At 33.6% G+C, this 19,266-nt stretch overlaps 1 protein-coding gene across 1 annotated transcript in view; it reads left to right on the top strand.

Moving 5' to 3' along the window:
* Ccdc39 (coiled-coil domain 39 molecular ruler complex subunit) overlaps positions 1 to 12,043 on the top strand; it is a 59,757-nt gene extending 47,714 nt beyond the window's left edge. The window contains exons 15-20 of the mRNA XM_078043702.1: positions 5,626 to 5,785; positions 6,764 to 6,870; positions 7,870 to 8,010; positions 8,145 to 8,324; positions 8,533 to 8,618; positions 10,298 to 12,043. Coding sequence (XP_077899828.1) covers positions 5,626 to 5,785; positions 6,764 to 6,870; positions 7,870 to 8,010; positions 8,145 to 8,324; positions 8,533 to 8,618; positions 10,298 to 10,445 — 822 coding nt within the window. The 3' untranslated portion in view covers positions 10,446 to 12,043. The remainder of the gene's footprint in view (positions 1 to 5,625; positions 5,786 to 6,763; positions 6,871 to 7,869; positions 8,011 to 8,144; positions 8,325 to 8,532; positions 8,619 to 10,297) is intronic.
* Positions 12,044 to 19,266: the final 7,223 nt, after the last annotated feature.

The following is a 19,266-nucleotide window of genomic DNA, read 5'->3' as shown; positions in this document are numbered from 1 at the left end:
AAATATATGCAAAGCTCTCAGGATAGTGCTTGGCACAAGATGGCACTCAAATATTAGCTATTATTATTGTTATTGCTGTGATGATGCTGATTCATTTACTCAGGAAAACAGGCAAAATAGTTTTAGTGAGGAAAAATTCTGCTTCTATTCACAGTAACATTGATGGACAAATATCATGTTAAGTAATTTGAGGCTATCAGTTACCCTCAATTGACTGATACCATACTTCTTTTCCTTCCATCTTCTCTGGGATCCATAGCTTCTCACACAGTTATTTCTGTTTTTAATTGTATAATATGTTTAAAATTTTTACTAACAATACTTCACATGTCTCACACATATAAAAAATGAGCCTTTATTTCTTTATAACTGTTACTGTCTGGGGATGCTGGGTTGTTGTCTCTATTCAGTAAAGAATTGAAGAACAGGACACAGGGAGAGCAAGCAAGAAGTAGATTTTTTGCAGAGACTAAAGAGATATAGGGATAGATTTCTCTGAAGAGAAGGGGCCCCAGAGCTAGGAATCCAGGGGGAGTTTTGGCTTGTTCTTTTTATGGTCTCTGGAATTTCCTCCTTTTCTGATGTCCTCCCCTGTCCATGTGCTTCACACTATTATTGGTCGGTGCCCCCTCTGTCCATGTGTTTTACTCTTGGATCTCACTTAGGGCATGAGTACGGAAGTGTCTCTCTGATTGGGTCCTCCACTTTTGTCCACAATCACTTTCATCAACCAGGAAGTTGACTACATTAGAAGACCCACTCCATGCTCCTTTGTTCTGACTTTGCCTCTAACCTCCTTACTCATGGTCTTGCCCCGGCTGTCAAGCCCTTCTATATCTGCCTCATAACTAAATTCAGTCTAACTTTTATCAGAAAAAATTATCCACGGCATGAAAATGGAGACAAACAGTCACTGGGTGCCATGACACCATTACATGGTGACACCAAGTACTTGGCATTTCTTAGCAGGCCCTTCAGGGATTATCTGATTGAAAAGGAGTGAATACCTTTGACTTCATGTTGACTAATTATTTTATCTATCCTTCCATGGGGATAGATATGAACTTGTAGATAACTGAGAGTAACACAAATGATTCTTTTTGCTAACAATGCAAATGAATTTTGGCTAGTGGAAACACAACTGTGCTTTTTTGTTTTATATTTGTATGAGAATAACTTTTAACCTTTGGAAAATAAAATTTTAACAGTTTCACTAGGAAAAACAAATTTGCCAATTAGAACTTAATTTTTATTTTTCAAAATGATTCCATTTTTTAGAGCCACTGTTTTTTGGGTTTTTTTTTTTTATAGATTTAGGGTTAAAATATAGTCAATTCAAGAGCTTTCTCTTTTTCTTATCCTTACAATTCTCCACAAAAGGATCTTTCTTGGTGGAGCATATTCGTATGTTTATAAATCTGGGTAAGAGGAATTTGGTTACAGTGTTAGCAACTGATCTGTTTTCTGCGTGTTGTAAGCCAGGGGTCAGCAAACCAGGCCCCAGTCAAATGCTGCTTGCTGCCTGTTTTGTAAATTAGTATTATGAGACAATAATACACTTATTATCATTTGTGTGTTGTCTATGGCTGCTTTCCTGCTACAATGGCAGGTAAGTAGTTTCAGCATAGGTGGAATGGCCCAAAATATTTACTATCTGGCCCTTTACTTTAAAATTTTGTTGACCCTCTTGTTAGTTTCTTAGGGCTTCCATAACAAGGCCACAAAGTAGATATTGTGAACAACAAAAATTTGTTTCATACTCCTGAGTCTAGAAGTCCAAGAGGAAGGTGTTATCAAGGTTGGTTCATTCTAAGGGCTACGAGGGAGGATCTGTTCTATGCCTCTCTCCTCTTCTGGTTTATTGACAATCTTTGGTGTTCCTTGGCTTGTACCTTCATCTTCACATGGTGTTCTTCCTATGTTTCCATGCAGTCTTCCCTCTGGTTGTTTATGTTTAAGTTTCTCATTTTGTAGGAATATCAGTTATATTAGATTAAGACCAACCCTAAAGACCTCATTGTGACTGTATCTACAAAGACCCTGTTTACAAATAAGGTCACATGTCTTTTTCCCAGACACAGTTCAACTCAGAGTCCCTGTTTTTGGTCTTACAGTAGTAGCCTTTGGTCTATGGAGCATACATGGTTTTGTTTTTCTTATATCAATGGTAGCATCTCACTGTATCTGACTTTTAAAAACCAGACTGAAAAATATAATCAATAACCAGTGAAGAACTGGTATCTTTAAGATCTTATCTACAAGTTTCTCTTAGTCTTTATAAGTGTAGTTATGACCATAATCTAGTGAAATTGTCCAACTCTAAAGGTACTTGAAAATGCTTTGAAATGTTAGAAAGCTATTAAAAATTCCAAATACCAACTTTTCTAACCCCAAATGAAAATAAACATTATATAATCTTCAATTTAGAAGCAAATGGAGAAACTTTAGAATTTCAAGGTATACATGAAATTAGAGCAGAAATTTGTATAGGATGATTTAACTCCTTCATTTGAAAAATGAAATCAAGCTCAAAGAAGAAATATGAATTACTAATGTCACTGAACTCACTGGTAGTCAATCCACAGTTAAAATCCATGTTTTGAATCATTCCAGCTCTTCCACTAAACTATTTATATTTCAAGTAAAAATAGATGTCAATTCTAGACACAACTTAAAGAGATTAGATATAACATATATAGCAACTTTTATCTTTCTTTTTTCTGAGCTTTGACATATAAAAATTGTACATACCTATGGGCTTTTGGGTGATGTTACCATATATGTGTACATTGTGTAACGTTCAAATCAGGGTGAGTGTATCTGTCTCCTCAAGCATTTACCATTTCTTTGTGGCTTTTAAAAATTATATTTGTTACAAAAATATGTGTAACTCATGTTTTGAAGCATAATGCAACAAATACCAATGAAACTATTAAGACTTGAAGCATTACTAATAAGACTTTCTTTCTCATTGACTACATCTGGTTTAAATACATATATCTAGGGATTGAATTAAAATATTGATTTTTAGTTTTAACTAAAAATAAAATTTTCAGTGTATATGTGTTTGTGACCCTTTAATCAGAGACATTCTTTGAACTGTACAGAATATAGCCCAGTGGCATAGTTACCCTAATAGGAATTCACTGTAATATGTCTACTCAAAGGAAATTTTAGTTTTTAGCAATTTATAAACTTCATGTTTTCTAGCTGTGTTTATCAAAATAATTTCTATTTTTTACATAGTTATTTTAAAATTATGACAAAACAAGCAAAGGAGGTTATTTCCCTGGATATACCTGGTTCATCTTTTATTCCTTCAATAGATTTGAAATGAGAAACTGTTCCTGAAGCTCTTTGAGGCCAAAAACATTCTTCTGATTTAATACTGAGTTTCTATTTTTAAAATTTGTTCTAATTAGTTATATATGACAGCAGAATGCATTTCAATTCATTGTACACAATTGCAGCACAACTTTTAATTTCTCTTGTTGTACATGATATATATATAGTCATACCAACATGTGCAGTCATACATATATCTAGGGTAGTGATGCCCATCTCTTTCCACCATCTTTCTTTCCCTCATGCTCCCTCTGCTCCCTTCCCCTCACTCCCCTTTGCCTGATCAAAGTTCCTCCATTCTTCTCATGCCCTACTCCCCCATTATGGATCAGCATCCACTTATCAGAGAACATTTGACCTTTGGATTTTTTGGGATTGTCTTACTTTGCTTAGCATGATATCCTCCAATACCATCCATTTACCTTCAAATGCCATAATTTTATTCTCTTTTAATGCTGAGTAATATTTCATTGTGTATATATATCTTAGTTTTTTCATCTATTCATCTATTGAAGGGCATCTAGGTTAGTTCCACAGTTTAGCTATGGTGAATTGAGCTGCTATGAACATTGATATGGCTGCATCACTATAGTATGCTGATTTTAAGTCCTTTGGTTATAGACCGAGGAGTGGAATAGCTGGGTCAAATAGTGGTTACATTTCAAGTTTTCTGAAGTATCTCCATATTGCTTTTCATAGTGGTTGCACCCATGTGCAGTGCTACTAGAAATGTCTGAGTGTACCTTCCCCCCCTACTTCCTCTCCAGCACATATTGTTGCTTCTATTCTTGGTAATTGCCATTCTGAATGGAGTGAGATGAAGTCTTCTAGTAGTTTTGATTTTCATTTCTCTAATTACTAGAAAAGTTGAACATTTTTTCATGTATTTGTTGATTGATTGTATATCTTCTAAGAAGGGTCTGTTCAGTTCCTCAGCCTGTTTATTGATTTCGAGTTCTTTATATATCCTGGAAATTAATGCTATAACTGATGTGCATGTAATAAAGATGTTCTCCTATTCTGTAGGCTCTCTCTTCACATTATTGATTGTTTCCTTTTCTGATAAGAAGATTTTTAGCTTGAATTCATCCAATTTATTGATTTTATTTCTTAAGCTTTAGGAGTCTTGTTAAGGAAGTTCAGGCCTCATGTGATGTGATGAATATTTGGGCCTACTATTCCTCTATTAAGTACAAGGACTCTGGTCTAATTCCTGGGTCCTCTATCCACTTTGAGTTCAGTTTTGTGCTTGATGAGAGATAGTGGTTTAATTTCATTTTGCTGCATATGGATTTATAGTTTTCTCAGCACCATTTGTTGAAGAGGCTATCTTTTCACCAATGTATGTTTTTGGCGCCTTTGTCTAGTATGAGATAAATGTATTTATGTTGGTTTGTCTCTGTGTCTTCTATTCTTTACCTTTGGTCTACATGACTATTTTGGTGCCAATACCATGCTGTTTTTGTTACTATAGCTCTATAGTATAGTTTAAGGTCTGATATTGTGATGCCTCCTGCTTCACTATTCTTACTAAGGATTATTTTAGCTATTCTGGGTCTCTTATTTTTCCAAATGAATTTTATGAGGAATGTTGTTGAGATTTTAATTGAATGTTGTTGAGATTTTAATTGAAATTGCCTTAAATCTGTATAAAGCTTTTGGTAATATGGCCATTTTGACAATATTGATTCTTCCTATCCAAGAACATGGGTCTTTTCATCTTCTAGAGTCTTCTTTAATGTCTTTCTTTGGTGTTCTGTAGTTTTCATTGGATAGGTCTTGACCTCTTTTCTTTGATTCCCAAGTATTTTATTTTTTATTTTTTTGGAGACTATTGTGAATGGGGTAGTTTTCCTAAATTCTCTTTCTGAATGTTCATCTCTGAGGTAAAGAAATGCATTTGATTTATGGGTATTAATTTATATCCTGCTACTTTGCTGAATTCATTTATTAAGAATACTGAGTTTCTGTTCTCTCTCTAGTGAGTCTTATTTCTGTTTTCAGTAGGATTTACATATGCTTAACTTTTTGTCAGACAGTTTTAGGTAAGCTTTGGTTAATATATTTCCATCATGGTTTTGTATCCTGTATGCCATATTTTAAGGCCTCAGGACTTGGTCTTTTACTCTAAATCAAACGCAATAAATAAATGCTTGGTCCCATGTGTAGGTACTAAGGTAAACTTATGTTGTTGTTCTTAACTATTTTCTGCTGCAAAGACAAGACCTTTTCTCCCTGATAAATACCTTTACTTAACTAGTTCTCTTCTATACTTTATAGGCTGCTCAAGAAAAAGAAGAACTTCAAAGGGAAGGTGACAGTTTGGATGCTAAGATCAATAAAGCTGAAAAAGAAATCTATGCTCTGGAAAACACCTTGCAAGTACTCAAGAGCTGCAATAACAATTACAAACAATCTTTTAAAAAAGTGACGCCATCTAGTATGTAGGAGTCATTAAAATATGTAAATTAAGTATATATAATTATTTTATCTATAACTTGTCATATACGACAGCAGAATGTATTACAATTCATATTACACATATAGAGCACATTTTTTCATATCTCTGGTTGCATACAAAGCAGAGTCACACAATTTATGTCTTTGTACATGTGCATAGGATAATGATATCCATCTCATTGACCATCTTTCCTACCCCAATGCCCCCTCCCTTCCCTTCCCTCCTCTTTGCCCTTTCTACAGTTTATCTAATCTTCTCATGCTCCCCCTCCCAACCCCACTATGAATCAGTCTCCTTATATTAGAGAAAATATTCTGCATTTGGTTTTCTGGAATTGGCTAACTTCACTTAGCATTATATTCTTCAACTCCATCCATTTACCTGCAAATGTCATGATTTTATTCTCTTTTAATGCTAAGTAATATTCCATTATGTATATATACGACATTTTCTTTACCCATTCATCTACTGCAGGGCATCTAGGTTGGTTCTACAGTTTAGCTATTGTGAATTGTGCCACTATAAACATTGATGTGGCTGTGTCCCTATAGTGTATTTTTTTAAGTTATTTATTTTATTTTAACCAGAAGAATGTTATGAGACATGGAGAACAAAAATATACTATGTTTGATTGAGTAGGAAAAATCAATCACCCTTCCCCCCCTTTTTTTGTAATTGGTCTGTTAAGATGTTGTTTTCTTTATTGGTTCTGTTGGTATATGACATGTTACTTCTGTGGAGAATTAATTTCAAATCTGAAAAAATTTGCAGCATATTGCTGCTGTGTTGACCAAACAAGAAATGGCTACTACATGCTCACATTGTCTTTCTTCAAGTAGATATAAGGAATTTAACCTTTTATAAGAAGACTTCTTAGAAATTTCTTATCTGTAATATTTTGAGTCTTCTTCCTCATAGTAAGTTGAAAATTTTAGCTAAAAATTTTCCAAATTTTAGGTGATGAATATGAGCTAAAAATTCAACTAGAAGAACAGAAAAGAGCTGCTGATGAAAAATACAGATATAAGCAAAGACAAATAAGAGAACTTCAAGAAGATATCCAGGTAAATTTTATAGTACCTTTAGTATCTGAAGTATCTTAATAAAAGTCAACTATCATTATTACTACTTCTATTTTCTTGATCTTGCACAAATAATAGAGTTTTTGTACATCTTTAGGGAAGTAGACAGTAAGATATAAAAGTGAAATATTCAGTAAATCAGTTAAAATTCCAATGTGAAGCATTGACATTTGTTATTTGTTGATGGGTCATAGCTAGCCAATTATGATCTATCCACTGACTAATTCCTTAGTGTTCACATTAAGATTGCTCCTTGATATTTAAAAGATAAAAATAAAATAGCATTAAGTAGTTACTAAAGTAAATCACTTTGCCTAGTATTCATGAGGCCCTGGGTTTAATACTCATTAACTTGAAAAGCAAACAAAAAATAAGTACATGTATGAAGACTCAAATGGGGTGTCAACATACTTTATATATAACAGAGATATAAAAAATTGTGGTATATATGTATAATAAGAATTGTAATGCAAAAAATAAAAACAAAGTACATGTAAAAAGGCATGAATTGGCATGAACAAATTCTATATACAAAGATATAAAAAATTGTACTCTATATGTGTAATAAGAGTTGTAATGCATTCTGCTGTCATCTATTTTAAAAAAATAGAATCAATAAAACTAAAAAAAATTGATATGGTAAAAAATGGATGTAAATGTCATTTTAGTTCTTCTGGATAATTTACTAATCCACATACTTATCCCAATAAACTCAACTAAATACAGAAAAAAAAGAAATAAAGCTGGAACAAATAATATAATTACAATAGTTATTTATATTATTGATTTTTCCAAGTACCATGAAAATACTTTCTAGTGGAATTTCGTAGAAAATTTAACCCACAAGGCCATTATACTTAGGCATCGATAGATTAGATATGTATTATATGCAAAAATTAATGAATTAAAATTAATACTTGACAAATGAGAAGCAATGTCAGTTTTTGTTCTAGCCAATAAGTGTGTTACTTATTTTTGCAGAGCATGAAAAACACTTTAGAAGTTATAGAACATTTAACAAATAATGTTCACGAAAAATTATCAGAGAAGCAAGCTTATTCATTTCAACTACGTAGAGACATTGAGGATCAGAAGCCAAAATTTGAGAGAGTAACTAAACAGGTATTGATATTTTTTTTCAAAATTTACTTATAATAGTTTTTTAAGTCTTAAATGGTAAGCTCCAATTCTCCTTTATCCTTAAAATTTTTTGTAAAAATCTATTTATCTAATAATTAATTATTATTTACCAACAGTGTGGAAAACTCACCAAAGAAATTCGTCTTTTGAAAGAAACAAAAGATGAAACTTTAGAAGAACAAGACATTAAACTTCGGGAAGTGAGGGAGTTTCACAAGGTCATTGACGACATGTTAGTTGATGTCATAGAAGACAATGCTGAGATCAAACTTATTCTTAAAAAGTACTTTGAACAGGTAATAATACAGTACTCTCTAATAAGTAAATTTTTTCTTTATTCTTTCTGTGGTACTAAGTATTGAACCTCTTTGTACATGCTAAGTATGCTATGCTCCATGAAAAGAAAAAAATTTAATATCCATCATACAGCAAAATCTAATTAGAATATTTTTTTCTAAAATAATCGGTAGTAGGACTATTGATTACTGTTAAATATTCTTCCAGAATGGGTTGGAACTACCCACAGCCGGTCCAAAAAGCAGTCGCCAGAGTTCTAGATCTCCTTCACAGACTTCCCTGGTGTCAGCAAGGTAAGTAAAAGGCTAATAAAACATGCTAACTCTCACAGCTGCTCCCCTGAGTGCATCTAGCCCCTTCCATGTCACACAGCTGGTGGATGGGCCAGTGCACTCCAATGCTCTCCTCACCCTCAGCTACCTCACTATGCCAACATTACACAGGCTACATGTAGAAAAAGGCAGTAAAGCAAGACTTCCCTTCTGACTTCTACTGTCACCATTCCTATTACAACACATGGGCTGTGACTGACAATTATTTTAGTAGAATGAAACTTTGGGGGTTACAGCTAGCACTGGGGTGGACCCCAAGTTGGGGAAATATTTAAGCCATAAAAGGACACATCAAATTTGTGAATAAAACTGCATTAGTGAAATTGTACATAATAGAATTTATTTGATACTTTGTTCTGATAAAAAGGAAACTATTTTTCCCTTCTGCCATTTATTGTTATTTAGAATTCTATCACTGGGGATGCTTCATCAATACTCTTGGGCTTTGTTGGCAAAGAAAATATATTGTTGATCCTTATTTTAGAATTTCCAATCTCCTATAGTCAGCAGCTACTTATTACTTTTTATTGTCCATGTAGAGATTTCAAGAAAAAAGGAGCTCCTAAAATATAATGTTTTAAGTATGAAAACTTGGCTTCTAGGGGCTGGGGTTGTGGCTCAGTGGTAGAACGCTCACCTAGCACATGTGAGGCACTGGGTTCGATCCTCAACATCACATAAAAATAAAATATATTGTGTCCACCTAAAACTAAAGAATAAATTTTAAAAAATGGCTTCTATATAAATATATTAAATAGTTACTTGTGTTTCCCTGTACTTTCATAAAATATATTTTAAAAAGCTATCATTTCAGTTGCATAGCTATTTTTCAAATGATCCCAATTTTCTATCAACATGCCTCTCCTTTTCCTCTTGAATTATTATGTAAGCTATAATTTTGATTGCTTTTCTCAGCAGCAAAATCTTGCCCCTGTTTTGTTACCATCTTGAAAACCTTTAATACTTCTAACTCTAAGAAATTGATTATATTTGTGTGCTAAGTCAGCTTTTCATTGCTGTGACAGAATACCCAAGTAAAACAACTTAAAGAAGGAAAGATTTATGTTTGCTTCTGGTTTCAGAGGTGTAGTTGGTAGTTGGCTGTGGCAAGGCACAGTATCATGGTGATGAAAGTGTAGTGGAACAGAGCTGCTCACCTCACAGAGGCTAGGAAGCAGAGAAAACAAGGGGCTGAGGACTAGATATATTATCCAAGGGTACATATCTACTAAGAACCCAATCTCATTAATTAGTTTCTACTTCCTATACTTTCTGTCACCTCTCAGTAGTCCATTCGGTATGAATCCTTCAATGGATTAATTCACTGATGAGGTCAGAAACCTCATGATCCAATTACTTCCCCAAAGCCTCACCTCTCAAAAATCATTGCATCGGGCACAAAGCCTTTACACATAAGCTTCTGGGAGATATAAATCATAGCAAGTTGAAAACATTTTTCTCACATAGAAACATATTTATCTATTAATTGAATCTATGTTCATCATTTTCTAAATTGTTTTTTGATATCTGTTAATAATCATACTTTTTAAAAATTTATCAATGTTTTGGACTAAACCTACAGTATTTTTTTTTCAGGCCAGCTATGAAATTTACATTAAATTTATAATTTTTTTTTTTAGGTCAGCTTCAAGTTCCACAAGTATTTCTCCTTCTCAGACTTCAATTAAAGTATTAGCGCTCAACTTCCCGGACTCAGCACCAGGATACAGCACTTCTAGTTCATCTAGTGGCTCTAGTAATGGTAAAAACAAAAGGAGCAGCAAATAAAATTTTACTCTTTTGTACATATTTTAAATACAAAAACTAAAGTTTCATAGTAATAGCAAATCCCATTCTATTTTTTTGGTCATATAACAGGACTACTGATATAGTATTAGAAATAAAAAATGATCAGACAAAAGTTTTAATCTAGTGGAAAATGTAAAAACTGATAGTTTATAAAACAAAAAAGGTAATTTTCTTAGTTTTCCTATTATTTTATTCCTAGAGAAGGAAAATAACAGTAGATTCTTAAGGATAAGTTGTCTAAGCATAGAAAAGATTGTAATTTTCACTGTAATTTTGATGTCTGTAGTGTTAAAAGTTTGCTTCATTGTTTCATGGAACCACACATTCTAATGTAACGGAATCTTTCAGGAAGAAACTTCTAAAGAGTCAGTGCAATCATAATAAGAAAATTCTCATTTACCTTAGACGACTTCCATATTAAGTTTTCTTTATTCAAAGAGACATATTTCCCAGACTTTTAGGGGAAAAAAGTCTGTTAAAGGCAGTTCCTTCCTTTGGTATAATTTGTTACCAAAAGATAACATCGTAACTCCTCTACCCCAAAGAAAACAGCTAGTAAGAGAAATTCAGTTTATCAGTAAAAAATGTATCTTAAATTCCTAAGAATTACTTCACTTTGACCTTGAAAGAAATACAACACATCAAAGATTTTGCTCTCAAGATACAGCCAACCCAGCATAAAGAATAAGAATATATTTTAAAAATTTCTTGAAATAATTAACAATTTGGAGAAAGCTTGATATGATTTGCTCTTAGAATTCTATAAATTTTAATTGGAGGTAAACTACTATATTTAGAATTGGAATCACTAGATTTAGAATTAGTTTTTTTTAGTTAATACTTTGTATCCAGAATTCTGAATTCTTGGAATAGAGTGGAATATCATAAAACTGGATTTCAAATAAAGGTATCATAATTTGTGTATGGAAACAAATGTCTCCTAAAAACCTTGGGAAAAAATATTTATTGCAGCTGTCTGGAACTGCCGTGCCGTTCCTTCTGAAAAGCAGTAGAGGTGGTAAAGTAAATCTGTTTCTCCTGATTATTATTTGGAAAAATGATCTTGTTTGGAAATAACCAGGAAAAGTCATAATAGTAGAGTCCAATGATTAATATAGGTAAAAATACTAGGCAATTTTTGGTTAGAACATTGCTCCAATGCATGAGTTATATTTGTAAGCTCTAAAAACTGATTAAATATAGTCACTTTATTCTCCAAAGTTCTTAATTCTCAATCATATATTACTTTGTAAATTACTTGGAACTTGGAAATATTTTTAATTATTTATTTTTTCTTTTTTCCATTTTAAAAAATTTGTTCTACTTAGTTATACATGACAGCAGAATGCATTTCAATTCATTGTACACAAATAAAGCACAACATTTCAATTCTCTGGTTGTACACTCTGTAAAGTCACACCATTTGTGCAATCATGTCTATACCTAGGGTAATGATGTCATCTCATTTCACCATCTTTCCTGTCCCATGCCCCCTCCCCTCCCATCCTTTGCCCAATCCAGTGGAACTTGAAATATTAAATACTGTGTTCTATAAAGGCAGATTGTTGTCTAACTAACTCTGACTTTGGACAGTTAATTCTCTATGCTTTTGTACTTTATTTGTAATACAGATAGTTATTTACTTCACAATTTATTGAAAAAATTGTATAATATAAACAAAATGCATAGTAATTACACTATAACTAGCAACTTCTACCTATTTGAGTCACTAACTAGAGCCTAGCACAGAATTTGTGGAATGGTTAGGTTCTTAGGCCAGCATACAAGTTTACATTGAGCCTTTCAATAATAGTTTCAACTTGAGTGTAATAATGCTAAAAATGGTGAGGCAAGATTACCTCCTTTTCAAATCTGGAGTTTTCTTTACCTCCATAAGTCAAGCTTTTTCTACTTATGGAAATCAACACAGAGTCAGCCTGGGTATGTACAGTAAGACATATTGATGCAAAGAAAAATGGTGAAGATTTCACTAGGGAATCTTCATAATTTAAATCCTCAATTAAAAAAATATACACACACACACACACACACGATAAATATAGAAAATTGTTGTGAAGGACTTCCTAAATACATCCTTAGAAATTGGTTTGTGTGTTCTTTCAATTTAGTGTGTCTGAGGAAAGCTGAAATTTCTAAATTCAGGCAGACAGCAAGAGAAGGCATTATCCTAATTCTTACATAAAATGGTAGGTGTAAAATTTTAAGGTGTATTTGGGATTCCCAAGGCTCAAGGGCTATGCCAAAAGGTAGTTTTTATTCTTTTAAGAATCCCATTATGTAGGACTGTAAAATGTTGATATTAGAGCTATGAATACATAGAAATAACTGGAGTTTATTGTTGTAGACTAATGCTTGAGTAGCTTATTTCTTTTCTTTTTGGTTATTTTAAGTTATATGTGACAATAGAATTCATTTTAATATAATTGTACAGACATGGGATATATCTTATTCTAATTAGGATCCCATTTTTGTGTTTGTACAATGGTGGAATTCAGTATGATGTATATAAATATATATATATACACATATATATGTGTATATATATATAATATGTGCATAGGAAAATTATTTCAGATTCATTCCCCTGTCTTTCCTCTATGTCTTTTCCTCTCACCCCCTCACTTCCCTTCATTCCCCTGTCTAATCCACTGAATTTTTATTCTTCTCCATCCTATTGTGGATTATCTTCCATATCAGCAAAAACATTTGATCTTTGGCTTTTTGAGATCGACTTATTTCACTTTAATGATAGTCTCTAGATCCATCCATTTACTGGAAAATAATAAAGTCTTTTTTCTTAATGGCTGAGTAATACACTATTGTGTATATATACCATGTTTTCTTTATTCACTCATCTGTTGAAGGGCACCTAGGTTTGCTCCATAGCTTAGCTATTGTGAATTGTGTTGCTTATAAACATTGATGTGGCTGAGTAATTGTAGGATGTTGAGGATTTATACGAGGAGTAGGATAGCTGAGTCAAATGATGGTTCTATTCCATGTTTTATGAGGAATCTCCAGACTGCTTTCCATACTGGTTGTACCAATTTGCAGTCCCACCAGCAATGTATGAGTGAACCTTTTCCCCGACACCCTAGCCAACATTTATTATTACTTGTATTCTTGATAATTGCCATTCTGACTAGAGTGAGATGAAATCTCAGTGTAGTTTTAATTTGCATTTCTCTAATCGCTAGAGATTTTGAACATTTTTTCATATATTTTTTTGATCATTCATATTTCTTTTTTTTGAGAAGTGTCTATTTAGTTTCTTTGTCCTTTTCATGACTGGGTTGTTTTTCTTTAGTTCTAAGTTTTTCGAGTTCTTTATATATCCTGGAAATTGGCACTGAGGTGCAGGTATCAAAGATTTTCTCCTGTTCTGTGGGCTCCCTCTTTGTACTCTTGATTATTTCCTATGTTGTGAAGAAGATTTTGGTTTGATACCATCCCATTTATTGATTATTGATATTACTTCTTGTACTTTAGGAGTTTTGTTAAGGAAGGCAGTTCTTGAGCTGAAATTTTGGAGTGTAGGTAGGGCCTGCATTTTCTTCAAGTAGACTCAGGGTTTCTGGTCTAATGTCTAGGTCCTTGATCCACTTTGAGTTGAGTTTGGTGCAGGGTGAGAGATAAGGGTTAAATTTCATTCTACTACCAGTGGATTTTCCATTTTCTCAGCACTATTTGGTAAAGAGGCTATCTTTTCTCCAATGTATGCTCGTGGCACCTTTGTCTAGGATGAGATAATGGTATTTATGTGAGTTTGTCTTTGTCTTCTATTCCATCTCATTGGTCTTCATGTCTGTTTTGGTACCAATACTATGCTGTTTTTGTTAGTATAGCTCTGTAATAGTTAAGATCTGAGATTGTGGTGCCTCCTCCTTTGCTTTTCTAGCTAAGGATTACTTTGGCTGTTCTGGGTCTTTTATTTTTCCAGATGAATTTCATGATTACTTTTCCTATTTCTATGAAGACTGTTGTTGGGATTTTAATTGGAATTGAATTGAATCTGTATAGTACTTTTGATAGTATGGCCATTTTGACAATATTAATTCTGTCTATCCAAGAACATGGGAGATCTTTCCATCTTCTATGGTCTTCTTCAATTTCTTTCTTGTATGTTCTATAGTTTTAATTGTAGAGGTCTTTCATCTTTTTTGTTAGATTTCCAAGGTTGTTTTTTTTTTTTTTGAGGTGATTGTGAATGGGATGGTTTTCCTAAATTCTCTTTCAGCTGCTTTGTCATTGGATTATAGGAATGCAGTTGATTTCTGGGTGTTAAATTTTGTATCTTGCTACTTTGCTGAATTCATTTATGATTTCAAAGAAGTTTTCTGGGGGAGTTTTTTGAGTCTTCTAAATGTAGATTCAGGTAATCTGCAAATAGGTATAAAGTAATTTTAACTCTCTTTCCTCTTTAATTTCTGTTTTGCCTAACATCTCTGGCTAGAGTTTCAAGGACTATGTTGAATAGAAATGGTGAAAGTGGGAATCTCTGTCTTGTTCCTGTTTATTGAGAGAATGCTTTCAGTTATTCTGTTTAGAATGATCTTGACCTCAGGTTTTTCATATATAGCCTTGACAATGTTTTCATTTTTTTTAAATATTTTAAACATGAATGGATGCTGTATTTTGTCAAATGCTTTTTCTGCATCTATTGAGATAATCATTTGATTCTTGTCTTTAAGTCCAATTATTTGATGAATTACATTTATTGATTTCTGTATTTTGAGTCAACCTTGCATTCCTGGGATCAAACCTACTTGATCCATGGGTATACTATCTTTTTAATATGTTTTTGTATGTGACTTGCCAATATTAAGAATTTTGCGTCTATATTCATCAAGGATATTGGTATAAAGTTTTCTTTCCGTGATGAATCTTTGTCTGGTTTTGGTATCACAGTGATAGTAGCTTCATAAAATGTGTTGAGAAGAGTTCCCTCCTTTCTATTTTTTTGAATAATTTGAGGAAGATTGATGTTAGTTCTTTAAAGGCCTGGTAGAACTGATGAGAATCCATCCAGCCCTGGGCTGTTCTTTGTTGGTAAGCTTTTAATGGCTGCTTAAATTTCCTTACTTGAAATCAGCCTGTTTAAATTTTCTATATCCTCCTGGTTCAATTTGTGTAGGTCATTTGTCTCTAGAAATTTGTCAATGTCTTCAAGATTTTCTATTTTATCAGAGTATAAATTTTCAAAATAGTTTCTGATTATCCCTTATTTCAATAGTGTCTATGGTAATATTTCCTTATTCACAGATTTTAACTTTTGGAGTTTTTTTTTTTCCTTTCTTTTGGTTAACTTGGCTAAGTGTTTATCAACTTTGTTAATTCTTTCAAACATCTTTTTGTTTTGTTGATTTTTTTGAACTGTCTTTTTAATCACAATTACATTGATTTCAATTCTGATTTTAAGGATTTCCTGTCTTCTATTGATTTGGGTTTTGATTTGTTCTTTTCCTAAGGCCTTGACATTTAGTGTTAGGTATCTTTTTGGTATATTTCTATTCTTTTAATGTTTGAGCTCATTGCTGAGCTTTCTTTAGAACCACCTTCATAGTGTCCCAGAGATTTTGGTATATTGTATCTCTATTTTCATTTTCTTCTAAGTATTTTTATTCCATCCCTGATTTCTTCTGCTCTCCATTCATCATTCAATAGTGAGTTTTTTAGTCTTCAGGTATTAGTTTCTATTTTTATCTTATGTTTTTAAATTTCATTCCATTATGATCTGTTAAAATGAAGGGTATTATCTCTATTTTTTGTATTTGCTGAATTTTGCTTTGTAGCCTAAACTGTGGTCTATTTTGTTCCATGTGCTGCTGAGAAAAAAGTGTGTTCAGTTATTGATGGATGAAATATTTGGTATAAGTCTGTTAATAGTCTACTTTAATATTTTTTAGTTCTAAAATTGTTAGTTTTTTTCATCCACTGTGGGATCAGTGGAGTCTGTTGTTAAGGCATTCTGGGTTATTTGGGATGATTTGTTCCCTTACTTTTTCCCATTGTCTGCATGTCTACCCATCTATATGAATGGATTTGAAGCAGCAGAGTTTCTACCTTATGAACTTATAGTATACTGGTTTCTAGTACCTCACAGATTAGGGGAAGCCAAATAGCAGCAACCACCTATGTAAACAATATATGCAATAAAGTACTTGGTTTCTATCATATCAACAATGTTAACTGGCACAATAAACAGAATGGCTAGGATCAGCAATTTCCATCAGTAGGAACAGTAAGTGATCATGTTATTATGTTTGATGTAAAATCCAAAGTAGATATTTGACTTCCATAGTATTACTACTACAGCATTAGTGATAGGGTCTGGTGTTATGTAAACCAACTAGTGCTAAGAGATATTTAGAATTAATTAAGAGGAAAAATGAAGAGATAGGTGGATAGAAAAGTGTCTACAATTTCTGATTCTTCAGGTGAGTGTGGAAATGAAAAGCAACATAGGGTGTGATAATTATTAGGGCAGATTTAAAAAAAAGAAAAAATTAAGAGTGGAGAAGAGAAAAATGGAATTCGGCTTTTAGCAAGATAAAAGAAAAAGAAACAAGAATAGAAAAGAAACCAATACAAAATCAAACTATAATAATCAAAAACCTAATCCTTAAGACAGAGTAAGCCTTCAAAAAATGCTAGAAATGAGAAAAACAGATACAAATGTGTATATCTATGAATCATTCAGCACACAAGAAAAAAAGAATAGAATCTTGATGAAAAATAAAAAAGGTTCTTTCCATTGCTGTGGACCAAATATCAGTGGGAATGTTTGCTGTCTGTGCCCAACTGTCTTTTTTTCATTTCTTCTTGAGGTATGTACCAGGTGCAAGAGTAAGGGCTGCAGTTTGTCATCTCCTTTCTTTTTATTGTGTTGCTCACCAAGATCTAAAACTTCTGCTTCTCTTCTGGGTGTTAAGATGAAGTTTGGGATGGAAAATACTGTCAGCTTGCTCCAGAGTGAAGTCATTGGGAGATTCTTGAGATGAGGACCTGTAGATGGAGCTCTCAGGGACGTGGCTTAGGTCTGGTGAGACCCCAGGTGCTATATTACATGGCTAGTTGTCATGAAGGTATTAAATCAGTGCACTTTTAGAGTGCATCAGCTATCAAACGGTACAGGGAGACTGTACTCCAGGAGTCTACCCAGGCATCCACTCATAAGACAGGGAGCCAGTCCCTTGCCACTTCTGTTGCTCACAGCTACTGTCCTTTATGGTCTTCCAGGGCCTGTCTCACATGCCATCAATTCAGGTTACTGACCCACTGCAGCTAGTCCTGCATTCTTACTAGCCTCCTGGGGTTGGTCTCAAGTGCCCACACCCTTGCCTGTTCAGATTCCAGACCCACGGTAGCTGGTCCTGCAAGCCACAGGACTGAAGTGGGGAGGGAACTGGATTCTCCCCAACTTGTATTACCAGGAGCTACTCTCTGTGCCTAATTTTCTCTAGATTTTTGGTAGGCTTAATCTAGGTTATGTAGCTTGTGTCCCCTTTGACTGTGTATGGGAGCCAGCCCAGTTTTCCTGGATCCAATGCTGGCCAACAGTGTAGTTGGTAGGCTCAAGAAGGCTTCTACCTTGGTTCTCTGTGGACAACTGATAAACAGAGCATCATTTGTGTACCAATTAACTGTGCCCAATAGCTTCCTGATTGACCCAGGGCAGGCTGCCCCTCAGATCTCAGGATTTTCCATGCTAGAAGTGTCCACTGCATTTCTTGACGTTTTGTCCTTGTGTGCTAGTTCCACTGCTTCCATCAGCAGCCCAGATCTTATTTTTGTCCATTTTCCTTACTTAATATACCTAATTTCTAAGTCTCTAAGGTATTTTGGCTATCTAGTATTGAGTTTTAATAAAATCTCTCTTTCACACATCTCACAGAAAAGCAGTATTCCTGCTGCTTGACTACCAGGTTGCCAAGCTATGAAAAATGCTGTTTCCCTCTGGTCTCCCATCTTAATTCTCTGTCTAGCCTATTTCTAATGCCGTAACTACCTCTTTTAACCAGTTTCTTATTCCTGTTCCACTACAAAATGAATTTGTTAGATTTTTATCACTAGGATTTGAAGGACACAAATAGTATACACCAATATTAAAACTTTATAATTTTGTGGCAAGCACTGCAACACAGAATAAGAAACGAGTCACTTCTTTGATCATTTTCTCACTCAAGCCTTTGTAGGAGATACCCATCTATACTCATCCTGTACCATCTTCAGCAGCAGAATTAAGAGCCCAATGCTGTTCACAGCTTATAGAGTCCTAATTTTTCTAAATATATCAGAAGCCCAGCACATGATTCCTATCTGTATCTCTCACAGTATAAAACTTTCAATAATTCTGGGAATCTTTAAAATCCAAGTGCCTTCCTTCTTGAGCTCCAGCTGCTGAAATTTATTTTGAGTAAAATCAGGCTCTGGTTGAGACATCAAGTCATTTATTCAGTTCCTAAGATGGCAATATTGGAGAGGTGGTAAGTAGAAAATGGCAGATTAGCTCAAAACTTTAAAAACATGCCTAGAGACTTCCCAACTGAACCTCTACATTTTTTCCTCCAGAAGAAAACCAGATTTAGTATGCTTCTCTGCTATTTTTGCTAAAAGGATTACTTTCTATTTTGATCAACTCTTGCCTAGAACATAGTTTCTGAGGGTCTTGCCAATATTTAAAGTAAAAAAATTTCATAGGGCCATAATGGTACCAATAAGTAAATAAGAAATAAGCAAAATAGGCTTCTAATCATCTAACATGTTCTTATTCCTAAAG

This window comes from Ictidomys tridecemlineatus, chromosome 3, assembly GCF_052094955.1.
Source record: "Ictidomys tridecemlineatus isolate mIctTri1 chromosome 3, mIctTri1.hap1, whole genome shotgun sequence".
Lineage (NCBI taxonomy): Eukaryota > Metazoa > Chordata > Mammalia > Rodentia > Sciuridae > Ictidomys > Ictidomys tridecemlineatus.
The sequence above is the reverse complement of the archived record's forward strand: the minus strand, read 5'-3'. Positions and strand labels throughout refer to the sequence as shown.